Source organism: Dysidea avara, chromosome 7, assembly GCF_963678975.1.
Source record: "Dysidea avara chromosome 7, odDysAvar1.4, whole genome shotgun sequence".
NCBI lineage: Eukaryota > Metazoa > Porifera > Demospongiae > Dictyoceratida > Dysideidae > Dysidea > Dysidea avara.
This window is the reverse complement of record NC_089278.1, coordinates 14,646,673-14,667,741: the sequence shown is the minus strand read 5'-3', so window position 1 is coordinate 14,667,741 and position 21,069 is coordinate 14,646,673. Positions and strand designations below refer to the sequence as shown.

Here is a 21,069-nt window from a genome sequence, read left to right as displayed (position 1 = left end):
TTTGTAACTGAACACTCTTCAAAGTAACTTCTTCTAGCTGATCTCTCTACAGGGTGATTTGTTTGTAGCTGAACTATCAACAAGGTAACTTCTTCTAGCTGTTCTCTCTACAGGGTGATTTATTTGTACCTGAACTCTCTACAGGTGATTTGTTTGCAGCTGAACTATCTAGATGATGATTTGTTTGTAGCTGAACTCTCTACAAGGTAATTTCTTCTAGCTGAACTCTCTACATGGTGGTTTCTTTGTAGCTGAACTCTCTACAAGATAACTTCTTCTAACTGATCTTTCTACAGGGCAATTTGTTTGTGGCAGAATTTTCTACAGGGTGATTTCTTTGCAGCTGAACTCTCTACATGGTGGTTTCTTTGTACTGTAGCTGAACTCTCTACAAGGTAATTTCTTCTAGCTGATCTCTCTACAGGGTGATTTGTTTGTAGCTGAATTCTATATAGGTGATTTGTTTGCAGCTGAGCTCTTTACAGAATGGTTTCTTTGTAGCTGAACTCTCTACAAGGTAACTTCTTCTAAATGAACTCTCTACAGGGAGATTTGTTTGCAGCTGAACTCTCTTCATGATGGTTTCTCTGTAGCTGAACTCTCTACAAGGTAACTTCTTCTAGCTGATCTTTCTACAGGGTGATTTGTTTGTAGCTGAATTCTGTACAGGTGATTTGTTTGCAACTGAGCTCTTTACAGAATGGTTTCTTTGTAGCTGAACTCTCTACAAGGTAACTTCTTCTAGCTGAACTCCCTACATGGTGGTTTCTTTGTAGCTGAACTCTCTAAAAGGTGACTTCTTCTAGCTGATCTTTCTACAGAGTAATTTGTTTGTAGCTGATTTTTTTACAGGGTGATTTGTTTGCAGCTGAACTCTCTATATGGTGGTTTCTTTGTAGCTGAACTCTCTACAAGGTGACTTCTTCTAGCTGATCTCTCTACAGGGTGATTTGTTTGTAGCTGAACTCTCTTCATGATGGTTTCTTTGTAGCTGAACTCTCTACAAGGTAACTTCTTCTAACTGAACTTTCTTCAGGGAGATTTGTTTGCAGCTGAACTCTCTTCATGATAGTTTCTTTGTAGCTGAACTCTCTACAAGGTAACTTCTTCTAGATGAACTCTCTACATGGTGGTTTCTTTGTAGCTGAACTCTCTACAGGTGATTTGTTTGCAGCTGAACTCTCCACACGATGGTTTCTTTAAATTTGTAGCTGAACTCTCTACAAGGTAACTTCTTCTAGCTGATCTCTCTACAGGGTGATTTGTTTGTAGCTGAACTATCTACAAGATAACTTCTTCTAGCTGATCTCTCTACAGGGTGATTTGTTTGTAGCTGAATTCTGTACAGGTGATTTGTTTGCAGCTGAGCTCTTTACAGAATGGTTTCTTTGTAGCTGAACTCTCTACAGGTGATTTGTTTGCAGCTGAACTCTCCACACGATGGTTTCTTTAAATTTGTAGCTGAACTCTCTACAAGGTAACTTCTTCTAGCTGATCTCTCTACAGGGTGATTTGTTTGTAGCTGAACTATCTACAAGATAACTTCTTCTAGCTGATCTCTCTACAGGGTGATTTGTTTGTAGCTGAATTCTGTACAGGTGATTTGTTTGCAGCTGAGCTCTTTACAGAATGGTTTCTTTGTAGCTGAACTCTCTACAAGGTAACTTCTTCTAACTGAACTCTCTACAGGGAGATTTGTTTGCAGCTGAACTCTCTTCATGATGGTTTCTTTGTAGCTGAACTCTCTACAAGAAAACTTCTTCTAGCTGAACTCCCTAGAATGTGGTTTCTTTGTAGCTGAACTCTCTGCAAGGTGACTTCTTCTAGCTGATCTTTCTACAGGGTGATTTGTTTGTAGCTGAATTCTGTACAGGTGATTTGTTTGCAGCTGAGCTCTTTACAGAATGGTTTCTTTGTAGCTGAACTCTCTACAAGGTAACTTCTTCTAACTGAACTCTCTACAGGGAGATTTGTTTGCAGCTGAACTCTCTTCATGATGGTTTCTTTGTAGCTGAACTCTCTACAAGGTAACTTCTTCTAACTGAACTTTCTTCAGGGAGATTTGTTTGCAGCTGAACTCTCTTCATGATGGTTTCTTTGTAGCTGAACTCTCTACAAGGTAACTTCTTCTAGATGAACTCTCTACATGGTGGTTTCTTTGTAGCTGAACTCTCTACAGGTGATTTGTTTGCAGCTGAACTCTCCACATGATGGTTTCTTTAAATTTGTAGCTGAACTCTCTACAAGGTAACTTCTTCTAGCTGATTTCTCTACAGGGTGATTTGTTTGTAGCTGAACTATCTACAAGATAACTTCTTCTAGCTGATCTCTCTACAGGGTGATTTGGTTTGTAGCTGAATTCTGTACAGGTGATTTGTTTGCAGCTGAGCTCTTTACAGAATGGTTTCTTTGTAGCTGAACTCTCTACAAGGTAACTTCTTCTAACTGAACTCTCTACAGGGAGATTTGTTTGCAGCTGAACTCTCTTCATGATGGTTTCTTTGTAGCTGAACTCTCTACAAGAAAACTTCTTCTAGCTGAACTCCCTACAATGTGGTTTCTTTGTAGCTGAACTCTCTGCAAGGTGACTTCTTCTAGCTGATCTTTCTACAGGGTGATTTGTTTGTAGCTGAATTCTCTACAGGTGATTTGTTTGCAGCTGAGCTCTTTACAGAATGGTTTCTTTGTAGCTGAACTCTCTACAAGGTAGCTTCTTCTAGCTGATGTCTCCACAAGGTCACTAGTTTGTAGCTGAACTTTCTACATGGTGGTTTCTTTATAACTGAACTCTCTACAAGGTAACGTCTTCTAGCTGATCTTTCAACAGGGTGATTTGTTTGTGGCTGAACTCTCTACAAGGAAACTTCTTCTAGCTGATCTCTCTACAGGGAGATTGGTTTGTAGCTGAATTCTCTACAGGTGATTTGTTTGCAGCTGAACTCTCCACATGATGGTTTCTTTGTAGCTGAACTCTCTACAAGGTAACTTCTTCTAGCTGATGTCTTTACAGGGTCACTAGTTTGTAAATGAATTCTCTATATGGTGGTTTCTTTGTAACTGAACTCTCTACGAGGTAATTTCTTCTAGCTGATCTTTCTATAGGGTGATTTGTTTGTAGTGGAATTCTGTATAGGTGATTGTTTTTGCAGCTGAGCTCTTTACAGAATGGTTTCTTTGTAGCTGAACTCTTTACAAGGTAACTTCTTCTATCTTATGTCTCTACAGGGTCACTAGTTTGTAAACGAATTCTCTACATGGTGGTTTCTTTGTAACTGAACTCTCTACAAGGAAACTTCTCCTAGCTGATCTCTCTACAGGGAGATTCGTTTGTAGCTGAACTCTCTACAGGTGATCTGTTTGCAGCTGAACTCTCTACATGATGGTTTCTTTGTAGCTGAACTCTCTACAAGGTAACTCCTTCTAGCTGATCTCTCTACAGGGCGATTTGTTTGTAGCTGAACTCTCTACATTGTGGTTTCTTTGCAGTTGAACTCTACAAGGTGATTTCTTCTAGCTGAATTATCTCTTTCTATAGTTGCATGAATTTCCTATAAGGTAACTCTTCTAGCTGATCTCTCTACAGGGTGAATTGTTTGTGGCTGATTTCTCTACAGGGTGACTTGTTTGTAGCTGATCTCTATACAGGTTACTTGTTTCTAGCTGATCTCTTGAATTCTCTTCAGGTGACTGCTCTATTAGGATGACTGCTCTATTAGAGTATCTCGATCTCGCACTTGCTACACCAAGTTGGATCTTGTGTTATAACTCCGTGGCTTTAAGTCTGATTCTTCTACACCATTGAAGAGCCTTTCTAAGATGATAACTCCATCTGTACAGCGATTTTTAAAGCATTACCCCAAGCGGTTTATCTGGTAGGCGTGGCAAGCAGTCGTTTTTTATTAGCTAATCTCGATTGCATAATTGTTACACACTGTTGGTTTTTTCGTTGTATCTTCCTGGTTTTTAGCTCGATTTCTTTCAAACCACAAAAGGTTTGAGGTTCAATAGTTAACCTATTCATCCACCGATTTTCAGCTTCTTCCCATACGCGGTTTACCCTGTAGGCGTGACAACATATTGGTGTTATTTTTCGTGAATAATCGCTCATAACTCTTTGCCTGTTTATCGTATTCCAGCCAAAGTTGGTACAGAGATGCGCCATTATACCCTCCTTCTGTGTGCCACATTTCAAGGCGATCAGATATGACGTTCGCGTTTTATAGCAGTTTTTGTAAGTGTGCGAAAAGAGGAAGAAAAATAAGAAGAAAAAAAAATGAAGAAACTAAGCCAATTTTTGAAGTCGCATATCTCGGGAACGCTTGAAGCGATTTCACTCAAATTTGGAATGTGGGGTGCTGAAGTTGGAGGGAGTGTCCACAGCAAAAATTGTCTTGTTTCATCAAGGCAGCACAGAGCTACGGAGGTGCGAAAATTGCGTTTTCTTTCTTCCTGTCAATATACTCACGGGTGTTACGCGCCGGCTTCTTGGGCCGCACAACACACTACCGTGTGTCTTGATATGTGACTGGATCAGCAAATATGTCCATGTATATATACAGAACATTGTCAGATACCAGAAAGTAAGTATTCAATTATGGGAAATACAAATCAAAAAAGAAATAATAGTCAAACGAGTTTAGCCGTTCAAACTACAACTAAGCATGTCAAACACTTTAAAGCCTAATACTTGAAATTGTCATACACGATGGTGATACATATACCATAGGATAAGTAGAAAAGCGTGATGAATGTACTGAGATTGCTCCTATACAATCCCATATTTTTGCTGTTTTTGTCGTGTTTAAAATGTGGTCACACTTAATAGTTGTAACATGGGCATGAGGGCATACATATCAGGCAAAAGCCCAAATGCCATATGTTACAGCTAATACGTAACACTTCCTGATCTGTAGCAGGCTAATAGTCCGTGCTGAGCGATCAATCACTTAAGCCAGGAAGAGTGCAACCACTGGATACGTTAGATATACATGCCTGAAAGATTTGATTTTGGGTCAGCAGTTGATACGTTCTGGCTACATTTGGCTATGATAAATGGACAAATCCTAGAGATATCACAGAGAATTTCATTTACACAAGTTTAATGTTTTAATCAGTACTGTTGAATCATTTATGGCATAATTAGGAGATTACTAAAGGCCTAGATGGGTAAGTCTAGTCATTCATTAATACAAGTTCTAAATCATTGAAGACTATAAACGCCAGACTTGTGATAGCCTCATGCAAAAGTAGTACTGGAAGCTTCAGGGTATTTGCATATCCAGTCACATAATTATATTTTGATCTCTGTGATGTGATAACATATTCACATACACCATCTACCTTCAACAATTCTTCTCTTCTTTGTACTATTATACTTTCTGAGAATTTATGAACAACATCAGAATAGTGGAGGAACTGGCGACCAGCAGTGGTGTTGAAGTATATCCAGTCAAATATGTGGAGTGGATTACTATGACCAATAATAAAAAGATGTAACGCAACATACCTTGTAATTCTAAAAACATAATATGTTATACACTACAGTAGTAGTACTCAGTACCATGGTGAATTGTTCTCCTCTCCCTCATTTAATTATTAAAAGTACAAAAGAGTGTGTGGAGTCTGTGGACACTTGATGAAATTTGGCACAGTGATAAGATTCACAAGTTATAGATTGAGATGTGATAAAACTTTCAATACTTCATCATACAATACAATAGTACTGTATAGCAGGGACCACAAAGGAGTGGGCATGGCCCACGAAATAACATCACCCAAAAACCAGTCTCAATTTTCCCTGACGACGATGAGGCAGCATTGGTTATGTAAAACTAAGCCCAAACAAGCTTTCAGATCGGCCCTAGAGACTTTCAACAAGTTGCTATGGAATTTAAAAAAAATGGAATTTTCTACTGACTAACTGATTCCTTCAGACAAGCGTAACTCGATAACAGCTAAGGCTACAGGCTTGCTGTTCGGCATTGCTTTGGCCTGAGAGGTGCCTTTTGGCATACCGCAGTACATACAATAAATTCGTCCGTATTTTTTGTAGTGGCTATTTTGATTGCAGAGGTGCTTTTCAAGTTCTTTATTCATAATGCTGTGAAATGGGTTGAACATAACCGACAACAAAGCGTAATGGATACTTCACTTTTCAGATGATAATTGATATAACTGGGGTGTGCAGCACCATTTCTTCCTTTTGGTATGCAGGGATTGCAGAGGTGCTGTTCTTGATTTGAAATGCTGTGGAATGGGTTGAACATAGCTGACAACAAAGCGTAATGGATACTTCACTTTTCAGACGATAATGCGCGGCACCATTTCAGATGTGGTATGCGTTGGTTCACCAGTCATAATAAGTATAATTTACAAATAAAATTTAACAAACAACTGCACAAAAATTTTGGGATTTTTAACTAGAGTAGGGACATAGATAAAAAGTACTGAAACAAGTTGGAGTAGTCCATGATATTAAATAGTAAAACAATTAAGTGTTATATACTCCCATGCGCATTTCTATCTTGAGCACAGTAGGGATATAACACTTCTTATTGTTTTATTGTGATTTAATATCATGCACTACTCCAACTTGTTTCAGTACTTTTCATCAATGTGTTATGGTCCCTACTCTAGTTGAAAATTTCAATTTTTTTTGTGTACTTTAAACTATGCAACAAAAAAGAATAGATAATTGTTCTCCATAGTAGGATCAAACTCAAACAAAGTATATTAATCTTGTGTCTTATCTTGTGGTTTTTAGTTCCACTCCTAGAAATATAATTCAGGCCAGATCTTACTCTGAAAAGACTTAGCATCAGCCAACCAATGGGAGACTTCAGCCCCTTAGTCTCCCATGCCTTCTACTATATAGGAATGGTATTCAAAGTGGAATTTTAAAAATAAACAAGTTTTAACATACCATATAGCCTAAATACTTTGAGGGCAAAATTTTCGAGGTTGAGCAACAATGTAACCTAATTTATGTATGGCTTCAGTGGGATAGAAAGGAAAAGGTGAACTGGCACACTTAACCATATAAAATAGTTGGAAAAGGTGGATATGGTCGGATGAGGACACGGACATTTTCAAAAAGCATTTTTACATTTATATAACAGCTATTTTTCATACCTAATGCTGTTTTTACACCAGCATTCACTTCCAGACCCAGGAGTCAATCTTGTCATAGTGCTTATCCATATATAAGCGCATGTGCGAAAGATACACTAGCATGAAACCCTCCACACTTGGTATAAGTGCCTGCGCTTTATACTAAAAGGTGTAAGATTGTGGATTTGGCCTGCTAAGCTAAGTTGCATGGGGCATATAAGCTAATCTCTACAACTATATAACTCTGTATTAGACTTTAGAGCATGTGTACAACACTATATGGTCTTTGGCATTCTGTGGAGTGCTGGTCTAGTCCTTCGCACGTGCGCTATAAATGGATAAGCTCTTTCACAAAATCGATGCCTGGGTCCGGAAGCGAAGACTGCTGTAAAAACAGCGTTAGGTATAAAAAATAACTGTTATATAAATGTAAAATGCTTTTTGAAAATGTCCGTGTCCGCGTCAGACCATATCCGCCTTTTCCAACTACCCATATAAGTACACTGTAATCAGTAGACCTATTAATTATTATAGACATGCAATAACACTTTAAATAAAGCATTTGCTTTTTGTGATGCTTCAACGTTCATGCAAGGTTTGATAAAACACAATGCTTCAAATTATGTACACCCAATCATTGATTCTGACTATAACTTTATTGTAGTTGTTCCGCCAAAAACTTAATCAGTGATTTAACAAATAGTAGAGGTATATCGTAACCACAATGATCTATCAGCTGACCTCAGTGAGGGTTGATATGAGGGAGGAAGAGTTAACTAGGGTATAGAATCTACGGCAGCAGGAGATCTGATATTAGAAGTTGTCACCGTTTTAGTGTTTATGGTGTCTCAAAGATGACACATCATTTTCTAAAACAGGTGTAAACCTCATTCATTGTGGATTCCTACCATATTCTACTATTTGATACATTGATGCATAGGCTCTTAATGTAGTGGTACCACTGTTCTGTGACTATATGTATGCACAATTAACTTACGTTGCTCTAGCCATAAATAAATCTGTCAATTGTTTAACTGCCTTCAAGTAATCCATCCCATCCCTATAATACACAAAGTGATGACACAGTAGCAACTTGTACAGTTGGTGCTTATGTACACACATTCTTCTGCTAAACTGGTACGGTAACACATGCTATTTGATTAGCTATATTTTATACAAGATGGCTTGTTGTGCCATGTAAAAAGACAACCACCATTAATTTTGCATATATTTCAGAGAGAAAGTGGCCAAGTATGTGGCAACACATAGCTAAATTCTAGTACTTTTTCACTAATCAAAATGTTATGCAATAGTTTGATATTTGTTCGTTAAAATATTGGATACTAAATTTGACATTTGTTGCAGCCCTATAATGCATTTTGCTTCTTAATAGATTCATGTGGGTATTTACATACAATATGTGCATAGCTGTTCTGTTACCTCTCATTTTATCCCACACAGCCAGTTCTATGTCCTTTGCCATTCATGCATCATCCCACTAGGGAAGCTTCTTAGGGCTGTTTCAAGCTTTAAACCACTGAGACTTTCAACATCTCTTTGTGCTATTTGTATAATACAGCATTGCTGGTGCTTGGAAAAATTCTACACTTGCTAAATAATACAAAACATGTACTATGTATTAAGTCAGTTCTTAATTGCTAACATCAGAGTGGTTGAATTTTCAGAATCATTTCAGACTATAAAGCTGAGATTTCTAACTGATACGTGATACCCCTAACTTAGAATCACATATAGTGATTTAATGTTGACCAGAAAATTTTGCCACAAGCAATACAAACCTGACTATCCATGATTTCAATAATTAACAGACATTGGAATGATGGAGGTGAAAAGCAGCTACAAGTATTAAAAGAACAATAACCCCCAATAGGATGGTACAGCAATGGCACGAAGGCCTTAGAATCAGTGGCACAGGAATTAATAGAACATCATTGGACTGAGGTATACCTTTTGAAGCACAGAGACTCTGGAAGAGTTGCTCCAGGTACAAAAATGGCTCCAAGGCCTTATGATATGGTAAGATGTGATGCAGGTAGTTGAGAGGCACATGGTGAACAAAGGCCATAAAATGATATGAGGTTTGTCAGATGAGTGGTAGATTTGTTTTCTGCAACAATGGTCAAATCAAGTCTTTCACTATCGCAGCCAAACAAGCTACCAATCATGAAGTTTCTGATAGATAATTTAGTCTTCTTGATGATGATGATTGAAGACAAGCTATAGTTGTGATGACTCCTGAGACTGCCATTTCAACATAAAATAGAAAATTTGTCAAGATAAATCTGGAAACAAAACACAGATCACTATTTTCAGTTGTGCTAGTGCCACTGGCCACTGACGGTTGTAAGCATTTTAATTATATGTTGTCTAGAGGAAAGCATTTTGTATCCTGTAAATGTACATAAAATGGTTGGATGAACAAGGAATGATTCTGCATGTTCCTATGTTTTTAAGTAACGAATTTGTTTCATTGTGAAGCCATTCAAGATCGCATAAACAAGACCACGTTTGTGTCAGTGGGTGGGAGAACAATCTTAAAACTATCTTAAAAACTATCCACAGATTTTATTCTACGGCTGTTAAAGGAATAAACAAGCAGCTGGGAGTAATTTACACTACACAACAACCTGTGTTCACATATCACTACCAGTCCAGTTGTAACAGCAATGTTATTGTATAACATCTTACAATTGTCGAACAGATATACAAAGACTGCCACTTTAATGGCACACTTGCTCCTTAACAATGACATGATTTGTTTATGATTACACAATAAATCTGAATGGCTTCAATATAAACAGTTTACAACACATTGTGTGTCTATATGTGTCCATGGATGTTAATGTTTGATGGTTGCTCTTCTCATTGTACATTATTATAGGTTTACACAGTTAAAACAGCCATAGCAAAAAAGAGGTATTGTTTTACTTGCCTCTACACTCTACACTGCTGATGACCCACCATTGAATATTAGGTGCCAAGCAATGTAGCAGTAAGCACACCTACCCATGATTGTTGAATCCAAAACACCCCAGCTGTGAAAAAGGGTGCAGCCTTCCAAATATGAAAAAGAAGTGATATCAAAGGTGGTGGTATCTATTGCAGCCACTACCTTCGATATCACATCGTTTTTCTATTTTTCACAGCTGGGCTGTTTTGGATTAGATATTGTTTTTTTTTGTATTTGTATAGCTAAGGTAAACAGAAGAACTAACTAGATTTAAAAGACATTTGTACTATAGCTTGAAATACTGTATTTCATATTAGCTAGCTAGTTGCTAAACATTGCATGTATAAAGAGACCTTGAAATGCAATCATGTATGGTTGGTTTTTATGTTGATAATTAAACAGATTACCTGACATGTGCAGAAAATTCAACTAGTTCGTATAAGTGGAATGTAGTACTCTATAGTATGTATGCGTTGAGCTGGATCCTCAAAAACATTTAAATGCAATTACAAGCGATCTTGCTCTTTTGTAGCACTGCTTGACCCACTAAACATACTTCAAAATCTTTTTGTTCAAATGCCAGACACAATATTTACGGTCTATTTAAATTTTCACCATACATTTCCTATGGGAAGCCATAAAAGTCTAGTGTATATTGCAACCCTCTCCTGAACTTGTAATGGAGTCAAGCCACATGTGTCTGTTGTCAACACCTTTACTGTCACCTTTAATCAGCTGCAGCTGGTTGGCTGAAATGTTTAAATTCTCTTGAGAAAAAAATCCACTTTTCATTTTTAGCTGTTTTTCAGGATCCAACTCAACTTGCACACTTCTAATACAATGCACATAGAATGGACTAGATTTTCCATGGATAGATTTACAAAATTACCTTCTGGTGTAGTAAGCTGAACTTCCATTTATAAGGTAGAAATTAAGTGAGATGAGAAACTGACAGTATAGTGGCAGAATGGTAAATAGTCTGGCGGCACCCATCCCTTCGCAAAAAAGAGGAAGGGTCTGGTCACTCTAGCATTCAAAATTTGTAGTGTGTTACAGAAAACAGGTAAAACCAATCAGATTGCGTTGTTGGTAATTACTAAACTTTTGTGATGTTTGTTTTGGAGTTAGCTACCAAAGATACTATAGAATTATAAAATAGTTTGTCACGAAGATGTGTTATGATTAAGGCTGCTTGTAGTTGACAATAGGGTATTCTGTAAAAGAACAAAAGATGGAGGTAGCAAAAAGCCTTGCAGTTGGAACTGATGTACTCATGATGCTGCATAATCGGTATGGAAAGTATATTTGGGTGTGTTAGCAGCCATTTGTTAACTTATGTCTAGAACTACTTACTTAGTATGGTTGTTAGACATGCCATTCTTGCTACCATTATTGTGACATCACCATACAGTAAAGTAGTACTGTATAGTAGGGATCATGCAGAACTGGGCTTTTCCAGCCAAAAATATCACCCTACAACCAGCCTCAATTTCCCTTCATGACAACTTGGCGGTATTGGTTAGGCACAGCCAAGCCCAAAATTGTCTTTAGACCAACCCTAAACCCTTCCAAAAAGTTTCTATGGAATTTTTAAATTTTCGATTTAACAGAATTTTATCCTGACTAACTGATGCCTTCAGCCAAGTGCATAACTCGACAATGGATATAGCTATGGGCTTGATTTTTCACTGTTCGATGTTGATTTGTCCCGAGATGTGCCTTTTCACCAACCACAGTATGTACAACACACTCATGGACTTTTTTTTGTCCCTAGTTCTTTTTGCTGACAACGCAAGGTGTAAATTTATTAGCGATAGCACATTTGTGGCTTCCTGGCAAAAATTTAGTTGGTTTGTGCTACTCGATTTTCTGTGCTGGCTGCTCTGCTGGCCGGTGCATTTGTTTCTCATGTGTTTGAGTGCATCTGACTGTTCCAGATGAAGGGTGTAGGATAAGAACTCACTTTTAGCAAAGTAGAACAGGCACATGCTGATTAGTTGGCACAGTTTAATCGCTTGCATTTCTTAACGCGCTGCTTTGCTGTGTATGGTTGTACTAAGGTATTTTATTCTGTGAACACTGTTAATTGTTTGTTTCTTGTGTGTTTGACTATTCAGACAATGGAAGGATAAGAACTCATTCTTAGCAAAGTAAACAGAGACGTGCTGGTTAGTTGGCACGGTTTCGGACTGCTTTGCTGTGTACGTTCTTTGTACTAAGGTATTTCATTCTATGAACACTGATGTACTAGCCTGTATGCCCATGCAGCTTGTTTATATACAATTGAAATTGGTTGTGTAGCTATAGGGCACTTTACACCTGCGACGTTGACCAATGTATCTCGTGCACACAAGGTACCATCCAGAGCTATTAAGCCATTTCTTGATCAAGCTGCCAGAATCACAATATCTTGCTCATACAGAATTTTCAGTGCTTGGCTCCTCAGAACTGTAGGATCTGTCAGATCTGTTAAACTAATTAATTTTAATCGATGTGGGTGTTTTGCTTCTTTTGTGTGTGTGTGTGTGTGTGTGTGTGTGTGTGTGTGTGTGTGTGTGTGTGTGTGTTTGCCTTGTCAGGGCTACAGCAGCTGCTTTAAAACTTCCTGTGTCTAGGCCCCTTATTTATTTCCTGTACACTTGTCTTAAACCATAAGACAATAAATAAATCAATTAAACCAATTGTTGTAGAATATCAGTACACCAATCTATGTGTAAAATTACAGTTTATGTTCAATGAAAATATTGATGGCGTCTTCTTTGATTGACTTTCCATAACTACATCAATTCATCTTTATGAAACAAAACTATTTACGTAGATTGATCACCAGTTCTATAAAAAGGACAGAAACAAGTATAGGAATTTCAAACTAGAATAGGGATCAACTAGAATATAATGCACCAATAAAAAGTACTGAAACAAGCTTGAGTTAGTATATTATGACAGCAAATTACGGTAAAACAAAAAGAAGTGAATATCCATACTGTGTATTTCAATTATGCAAACTCCACAGCACAGTATGAATATTCACTTCTTTTGAGTTACAGTAATTTGCTGTCATAATATACTAACTCAAGCTTGTTTCTACATTACGGCTCTGTAACACTAGAGTGACAAGACCCTTCCTCTTTTTACAAAGGGGCAGGCACTGCCTGGCTAAGTGGTGTATAGCTTGGGTGTATAGGTGTAGAGGTCCCTAGTTTGAACCCTGGACAATTTTTAGACATTTTCATGTACTAATTTCTTAGTGACTGTTCTATTAGAGTATCTTGATCGTGCTTGTTTCACATGTTCAGTTTTTACTTTATATCTCCTTAGATAATACTTTCAGTACTTTCAAATCATAGAAGGTCTGTGTTATGATGGTTAGCCTATCTACTTACTGATTCTTAAGTTGCTTCTGTCAGCAGTTTACTCTGCAGCATGACAAAAATCGCACTTGCAATTTTGGAAAATCACTAATAACTTCGCTCTACTTCTACCAATCTGTACAAAAACGAAAGATAAATGTACTACAATACACTCTTTACACATTCCTGCACTCTTGTCTGTCACACACTCAAACACATTGGCTTTTCTTGGCAGCACATCACACCATCATGTGTCCTGCCTGATAGTTTAAAGGACAATAAACTTCAAACCCAATTTTATAACTGAATTATATGAAGAAGACTAATTACAATATTTTTGCTGATAAACTATATTGCTTGAAATGAGCAACCCCATGTCTTGGTGTATTGCTGACTTTTCAAAGTCAAAATGCCGACAACAAGTGAAGGAGGATTGTGAGAATTTTACAAAATGAATTTCACAAAAATATAATGACTCTGCAGATTGTCTTGGCCATTGGGAAGATGACAACATAAGACTGTGTGGTGTTTTATGCTGTAAAGTAAACTTAAAGGCCTTAAATATGTAAGTGTAATAATAACATTGAATTTGATGCTTGATACACAAAGACTTCTCCTTTAAGCTGCCTAACATTACACATGGTATTTCTATGATGGTTGTTAATGACAACATTTTTGGTGGGTGCTGTTCATGTTAGGGGAAACCCTACAAAACAGCACAGATTTCAGAAAGCATAAGTGACTTACTTCTTCTCCAGACAGTTACTATTACTGGAGTACATACACCTCAACAATACATCTAGTGTATATGAGTGTAGGTATTCAGTGATCTCCACTGACTCTCCACTATCAGCTAATCCACTCCATATCTCCTATTGGTTCACACTATACACACTCTACCATTATACACAGTATATTAACACACCACCAACTTGTGGGACACTTCATTGTATACTGGTATGTACTGTTTGAGTATGTCAAAGTGAAAAGCTGGAGTGAGCATTTTACGATGTCTTCTCCACTTTGCTCCACTAGTGGTCAACAGTCCATCACCTAAAACAACTGTATCAGTAGTTCATATGAAGTAAGACTTACCAATCCACTTGTGTAAAAATCCATAAACGGTTGGTTTAGGGTCTGTTGAAGAACAATTATGCTGTTTATAATAAAACAGTACAGTAGTACAGGTTAGTATGATTCCCCTTCCTAAAGTGACATCATACGTGATGATATTAAACCGCTTTAAGGGATCGTCTTATTTAAAATCAAAGAAAACACGGCTGGATATTGAATTTTATAATAAATTAAAATTTTAGTCTGCCTGCCTGCCTGCCTGCCTGCCTGCCTTTGGGAAAGCGTAACTCGATAATGGCTAAGGCTATGAGCTTGATTTTGCACTGTTTGACGTCACTTTGTCCTGAGACATGCCTTTTGGCATACCGCAGTACATACAATGCATGCATAATGGACTTACCTTTGTCTTCCTTTGCATCCTATTTCTTTTTGCTAACTACCAAAGGTGTCAATTTGCGGTAGCATGATGCAAGGGTTCTGCACATTTGTAACAGAAACCATCCGTATTTCTGTGGTGACTGGATTGATTGCAGAGGTGCTTCTCCTACTGTTCTTTGTTTGTAGCACTGTGTAATGGGCTGAAAGTGAAGTGTAATGACTACTTAGCCATTATTGAGTTACACTTGCATGAAGGTATCAGGCAGGCAGGCAGGCGGGTGGGCGGGCGGGCAGGCAGGCAGGCAAGGCAGCTATAGTCAGTAGAAAATTCCACTGAATAAATTTTATTAAAAATTCATAACAATCTTATGGAGGCATTTAGGAATTTAGGATTGTACTGAAGGCACTTTTGGGCTTGGTTATACCTAACCAATACTGTCAAGGTAGTATTCTGAAGCTGGTATTTAGGTGATATTTTTGGCCAGAAAAACCCAAATCTCCATGATCCCTAGTATACAGTACTATTGTACTGTATGATTGTAATACTCTAATAGAGCACATATGTTTGAAGAATTCTAATAGAATGCACATGAATCTATGAAATTAAAAGTATAAGGAAAAATTAGGAATTTTAAGGATCATGCGAAAAAAGGCAAGTCACCTACACCTGCAGATATACTAGTGAATATTTAATCCCTAATTTAGTACCAAGACTGAATTAGGGATTAAATGTTCACTAATATTTCTGTAGGTGTAGGTGACCTTCCTTGTTTCCCTACCTTTTTGTCCATGATCCCTAATCAAACTTAAAATTCCTAATTTTCCTTATACTTTATGTCTACCTTTTTGTAACACTATTATGACTGGTGAACTGCATCAAAGAAAAGGATGGCGCCAGAGTTAATGTTTTCATCTGAATGTATGCCCCAGCTATCAATTAGCTTCTGACTCGAAAGTGAAAGCTACGGGCTTGATTTTTTCACTGTGGGATGTTGCTTCGTCCGGAGATGTGCCTTTTGGCATAGCACAGTATGTACAATGCATTCATCATGGACTTATCTTTGTCCTCCATTGTATCCCATTTCTTTTTACTGACAGCCCAAGATATCAATTTGTGGTAGCGCAATGCATGGCTTCCCTATGTTTGTAAATGGGAATTGTCTGTATTTTTCATGGTGACTGGATTGATTGCAGAGGCACTTTTAATACTGTCCATTGTTCGTACTACTGTGTAACAGGTTGAATATAGGTGAAAGCAAAGCGTATTAACCACTTTACTTGTGAGGCAGTAATTGATAGTTGGGGCACGTGCCGCCGGAATTGTCCATATTACTGGATTGATTGCAGAGGTGCTTCTCCTACTGTTCTTCATTTGTAGCGTTGTACAACGGGCTGAAAATAGCTGAAAGTGAAGTGTAATGGACACTCCACTTTTGAGTCAGCAATTAATAACCGGGAAGCAGAAAAGTTTATCTCTGGAGCCATCCTTTCTTTTGATGCGGTATGCGTGGGTTCACCAGTCATAATGTTACAAAAAAAGTGAACAAACAAGTATAAGGAAAAATTAAGAATTAGTTCAATCAGGGATCATAGAAAAAAAAAGTAGGGAAACAAGGGAGGTCGCCTACACCTGCAGATATACTAGTGAGCATTTAATCCCTTATTCAGTCATGGGTTTAGGGATTAAATGCTCACTAGTATATCTGCAGGTGTAGGCGACCTCCCTTGTTTCCCAACTTTTTTCTATGATCCCTAATTGAACTTAAAATCCTAATTTTTCTTTAACCTTGTAACATATACAAATAGACATGCGATACAATACCATTATAACTTCTGTCTTCAGCAATCATCATTGCATGTGTTCACAGATAGGAAGGAATGTGGGTAAAAAGTCAGTCAATGGCTGGTTTGGGAGCAGTGAAAAAAGGGCGTGGCCTTCAAAAGCCTGTGGTGAAAAGAGTTGTGAAATCTAAGGTGGCTGCAATTAACATCATTGCAGCCATTTCTTGGCCGCCACCTTTGATTTCTCACCCCTTGTTTCATAGGTTGGCTGTTTTTGCATGGATACTATTGGCATGTTCAATGCCAAAGTAGGGCACTTAGCAATGTTGTACATCCATATTTCTTGTTCCAGTTTGGATCCCTAGCTACTTCATAATTACATTAACAACTTGAATACAGTTACTATTAGTTTGTCTGCATTGGTTTGACATTCTTCATGGGCAATCATGGCTACTGTTAAAATCATCACATGTGACTACAGTTTTATTACGTCATGATTGCTTAGAAGTTGATGTATTCTATTGCGGACATTGAAGTTGACACTGTAATGAAGATTTGTGACCGGCAAACATAAAAGTAATTAGTGGTGGAGTAATCTTCAATCCACTAGTCTGTTATACATACCCCTTGATTACAGTGAACAGTGGACAAATAAAAAATGTAGCAACTTCAAGTGAAAGAATAAGAACTGTGAATACATTATTCTTTGTCCATTAATCGTTTAGTTGTCATGTGTTTTGGGCTCAATTTACTACTAAGTTACATATTTGAAACGGTTGCTAATTTACAGCTTTTACCAAACATGTAACACTCACCTCCAGGTCGTAGCAATAGTCTCCTCATTGTCTCCACATCTCCAGTTATCACTTCAAAAAGAAGTGGTCCAAGCCAGTATACACAATACTTGGGGAACTCCTTGTGATTCTTCTGAACATATTGCAATGAGTGTTCCCTGGGACCAAGCTAACAGTAAAAATAATCATTACACTTGTCATTGTTATCAGGCCAATGATATTGGCTACTAGCCGATTAATCGGTTTTGATTAATCTCCACTGTGCTGTGTAGTATAATGTATTATTACATAACGACAGAAGCCAGTTTTGTACTGTTTTATCAGGGGTGCCGCAAGGCTCAGTATTAGGTCCTTATGTGGGGGAGGCTAGACATAAGTTATTTGGCATTTTAATTAAGTTATGTGTTGATGGTTTAGTGGTGACTACAAGCCATGCCCATAATAAACTGTCAGGTTTTAGGCCATGCCCAACAGTAAACTGAGGTTTAGGTTTCTATGTACCACTCTGCGTGGGCAGTTCAAAGGCACCGCCGGTGCCATAATTTGTATATTGCACTGCTGCAGACCGCAGCGAGTGCATTATAACTTATAACGCACTGGTTGTGGTTTTGTAGACCACAACGAGTGCATTATAAGTTATAATGCACCGACCGCAGTGCAATATACAGATATTGCACTGGCTGCGGTTTTGTGCAGCATAGCACAAGTGCCGGTGGCGAAGACCACTACGACACCTCACCTAATAGGTGGAAGGACACTTCACAGATCACTCGAATTCTTTTATAGCCTGACATGTAAAGGTTGATTGTGGGCCATAACGTCACCAATACGTATAATGTTTACAAGCAGCCAATGGCGATCGAAAAAGCCAACACGGGTGGTCACAACTCTAGTCTACATATATATAAACGTACTTATACACCTTACTAGTCTGGTGCCATCTTAGCCCAGATTAAACTGTAGTCCACTTCGACAATGACTCAATAAAACAAATTATATTCTAAATAATACTAACCTTTACGTTCGATTGTGGTAACCAGTTTTGTCATGCCACCAGATTCGAGTTTAGCCAGTGTGAATAGTAAGAATTAGACTAGTATCGTTCAGTAGTTTGGTTTTGTTTACTTAAAACGTCTATTTAGCTACTTTTTTTCGCTCGGGGGAATCACTATGGCGATTGGTCTGGCGCTTGGTCTATATGGCGATTGAGTGATCACGCTGGCATGTTGGGCACTACATAATGAGAGTCGAACAGCGAATGCAGGTTAGTGATATAACCCATAGCGTACTGGCTTTCAATATCTCAGGTGGCTGCAGTACTGCAGGGGGAACGTCATCGCAACATCCGGCTTGGTTACCCACAATCGATGTTAGAAATTAAACCTGGCCTTTATAAGTGTTACAGCTGTCTTGTGAGACTCTCCCCACCTATTAGGTGAGTGGTACATAACAGTTATACAACGTGCACTCGTGCTCTGCCTGATATAAACGCACTTGCCTTAGGCCCTCAGGCTCGTACGTTTATATCAGGCAGAGCACTCGTGGCCGTTGTATAACTATATAATGTAGTACCAGCCATTTGTCTCAATCATATAGCAGTAGTAAAATGTACTTAAAACCTTGTCAACATGAGTAGCTTTTGCTTGTGGTATACATCTAACTTTATATTTTAGTCTAGAATGAGCTGTATATCAATGCTCATGTCACTAACGTGAGTCATTTAATGATGAGGTTGAGAGATAGTGTTATTAGTGTATATCGGATCAGTTATCAGTATTAGCTGCTTAATATCGGTTATCGGAATAATCGGCTAATTTGGTTATCGGTGCAACACTAATTGTTACTAGTGTAACACATCAAGACACTTGGTGTTGTGTATGTTCTTGTGCTTCTAGTGTACCGGCCACATTGTAACATGTGTAGGTGAACAGTTGGCTGTTCTATTGTGATATCAGAAAGTAGACTAATTATGAGGTTGTGCTTTTAGTATGTTACCCATGCATGCATGGCCACTACCATACCATCTGATGGAAGGAACTATTCTGCCATAGATCCTGGCATACAAAGGGATATATAATTTAGGCTGTTGCTATTTGTACGGCAGTTACAAGATCAAAATAAAACTTGGACAAAAAAGGGTCCTAAACAAAAAAAAGTGTATACTGAACACTTTCGCAGATAAACCCAGGACCTCCTACTTACGTACTCTACCGCTATGCTACACTGCTACTAATTACCCATATCCCTTAATTTGTACCTTATAAATGTCAACCAATAACAACCTATGTATAAGAATTAGATAGCTAGCTATATACACCTGGGTCCAAAAAAACCAAAGCTGAACCAGACCCTAACCCGAACTTTGCTAAGCATAATGATGTCTTTTCACTGTCTGTATGAAAGTTGGTGAGTTTGATTGGCCTGGCTTTGCCAGTACGCTCTTCACTTGCTCCAACTCTAGGTCACCTCAGTCTCACCCTTCATACAACTAGTGTGCTTGATTCAAGAGTTATGAATGACTGCTGTACAAATAGTAAAAATAATATTCGTATGGAAGTGCTACACAAATAGCTACTTCATATTGTTTATCATTTCATCCTAAATAGAGCTTTTCCATCTCCATAGTAATGAAATTGGTTGGCCATATTGTTGAACAACTCGTCTTAGCACTCGTGCAAGGGCATCGTTTGAGACAAAGTTTCAGTAAAAAAACAAACTGAAGAATGGTTATTTGTGGTGTAATAAATTGCTCCGATCAATCTGAAAGAGATAAAATGAATTTTCTTAAGCTTCCAAAGGTGGCAATGCGAACTTACATGAGAAAAGACATAGACCCTTTGAGTGAAGAGGGTAGGAACATCATTTAGAAAAGTACATACAACAAAATCTGCAAACTTCATACGACAAATCACAATTTGTGTCTGGATTGGTAATAATACTGGTGCAATCTTTGTATGGAGTCATCTTTTTCAAGGAAATCAGTTGTATTATAGGATTACAATCTAGTAAAAGGACACTGTATTTTGAGGACTCCATCACCACAACAATCAAGCATTGGGTGTGACAGCAAAGGAAATGGACTCCTTACCAACAAATAATCCAAGAACAAAACAATCAAAGTTTGTGTGACGCCATTTTGTGTGTTCTACATAGATTTCCCTTGCAGTGGTTTCATGGTCACACCTCCAATCAATCGTTTGAATAGAACATTTAAATAGATATCTCTTTAATTAAGCTAATGTAGGAGAAGCTGAATCAGTATGACAAGGACCTCTCATCTTAGAAGCCATAATTCTTCCTGCTCCTTGAGCAAACTATTCATCACAATGATGCAGTGTTCTTTTGGCTTCTTCTATATCAAATATCTGCTGTTTGGACAAGTTGCCTTGCACAAATAAAGCAATTCTTTGTAAGTCAATTCTTCATTTTGAGGAGAATACAAAAAATTTAATGGTGGAACTACTGATGGAATCACACAAGTGGGCATAACTTTTGGGATAAAAGAATGTTGGGGATATTAATGACAAAATTTGACTTGTGCTTTGCTACTTTAATTGTACTTTATAATTGTCAGTTGGTATCGTCATGTTGGCATTGAAATTCATGCTAA

The 21,069-nt window shown here is 37.9% G+C and overlaps 1 protein-coding gene across 1 annotated transcript in view; it reads right to left on the bottom strand.

Moving 5' to 3' along the window:
* Positions 1–21,069, bottom strand: part of LOC136260468 (ultra-long-chain fatty acid omega-hydroxylase-like) — a 50,089-nt gene that overhangs the window by 18,563 nt on the left and 10,457 nt on the right. Inside the window, exons 2-7 of the mRNA XM_066054201.1 lie at positions 17,481–17,628; positions 14,527–14,568; positions 14,357–14,484; positions 14,179–14,303; positions 8,108–8,170; positions 5,341–5,470 (exon numbers count right to left, since the gene is read on the bottom strand). Of these exons, the coding sequence (XP_065910273.1) occupies positions 5,341–5,470; positions 8,108–8,170; positions 14,179–14,303; positions 14,357–14,484; positions 14,527–14,568; positions 17,481–17,628 (636 nt within the window). The remainder of the gene's footprint in view (positions 1–5,340; positions 5,471–8,107; positions 8,171–14,178; positions 14,304–14,356; positions 14,485–14,526; positions 14,569–17,480; positions 17,629–21,069) is intronic.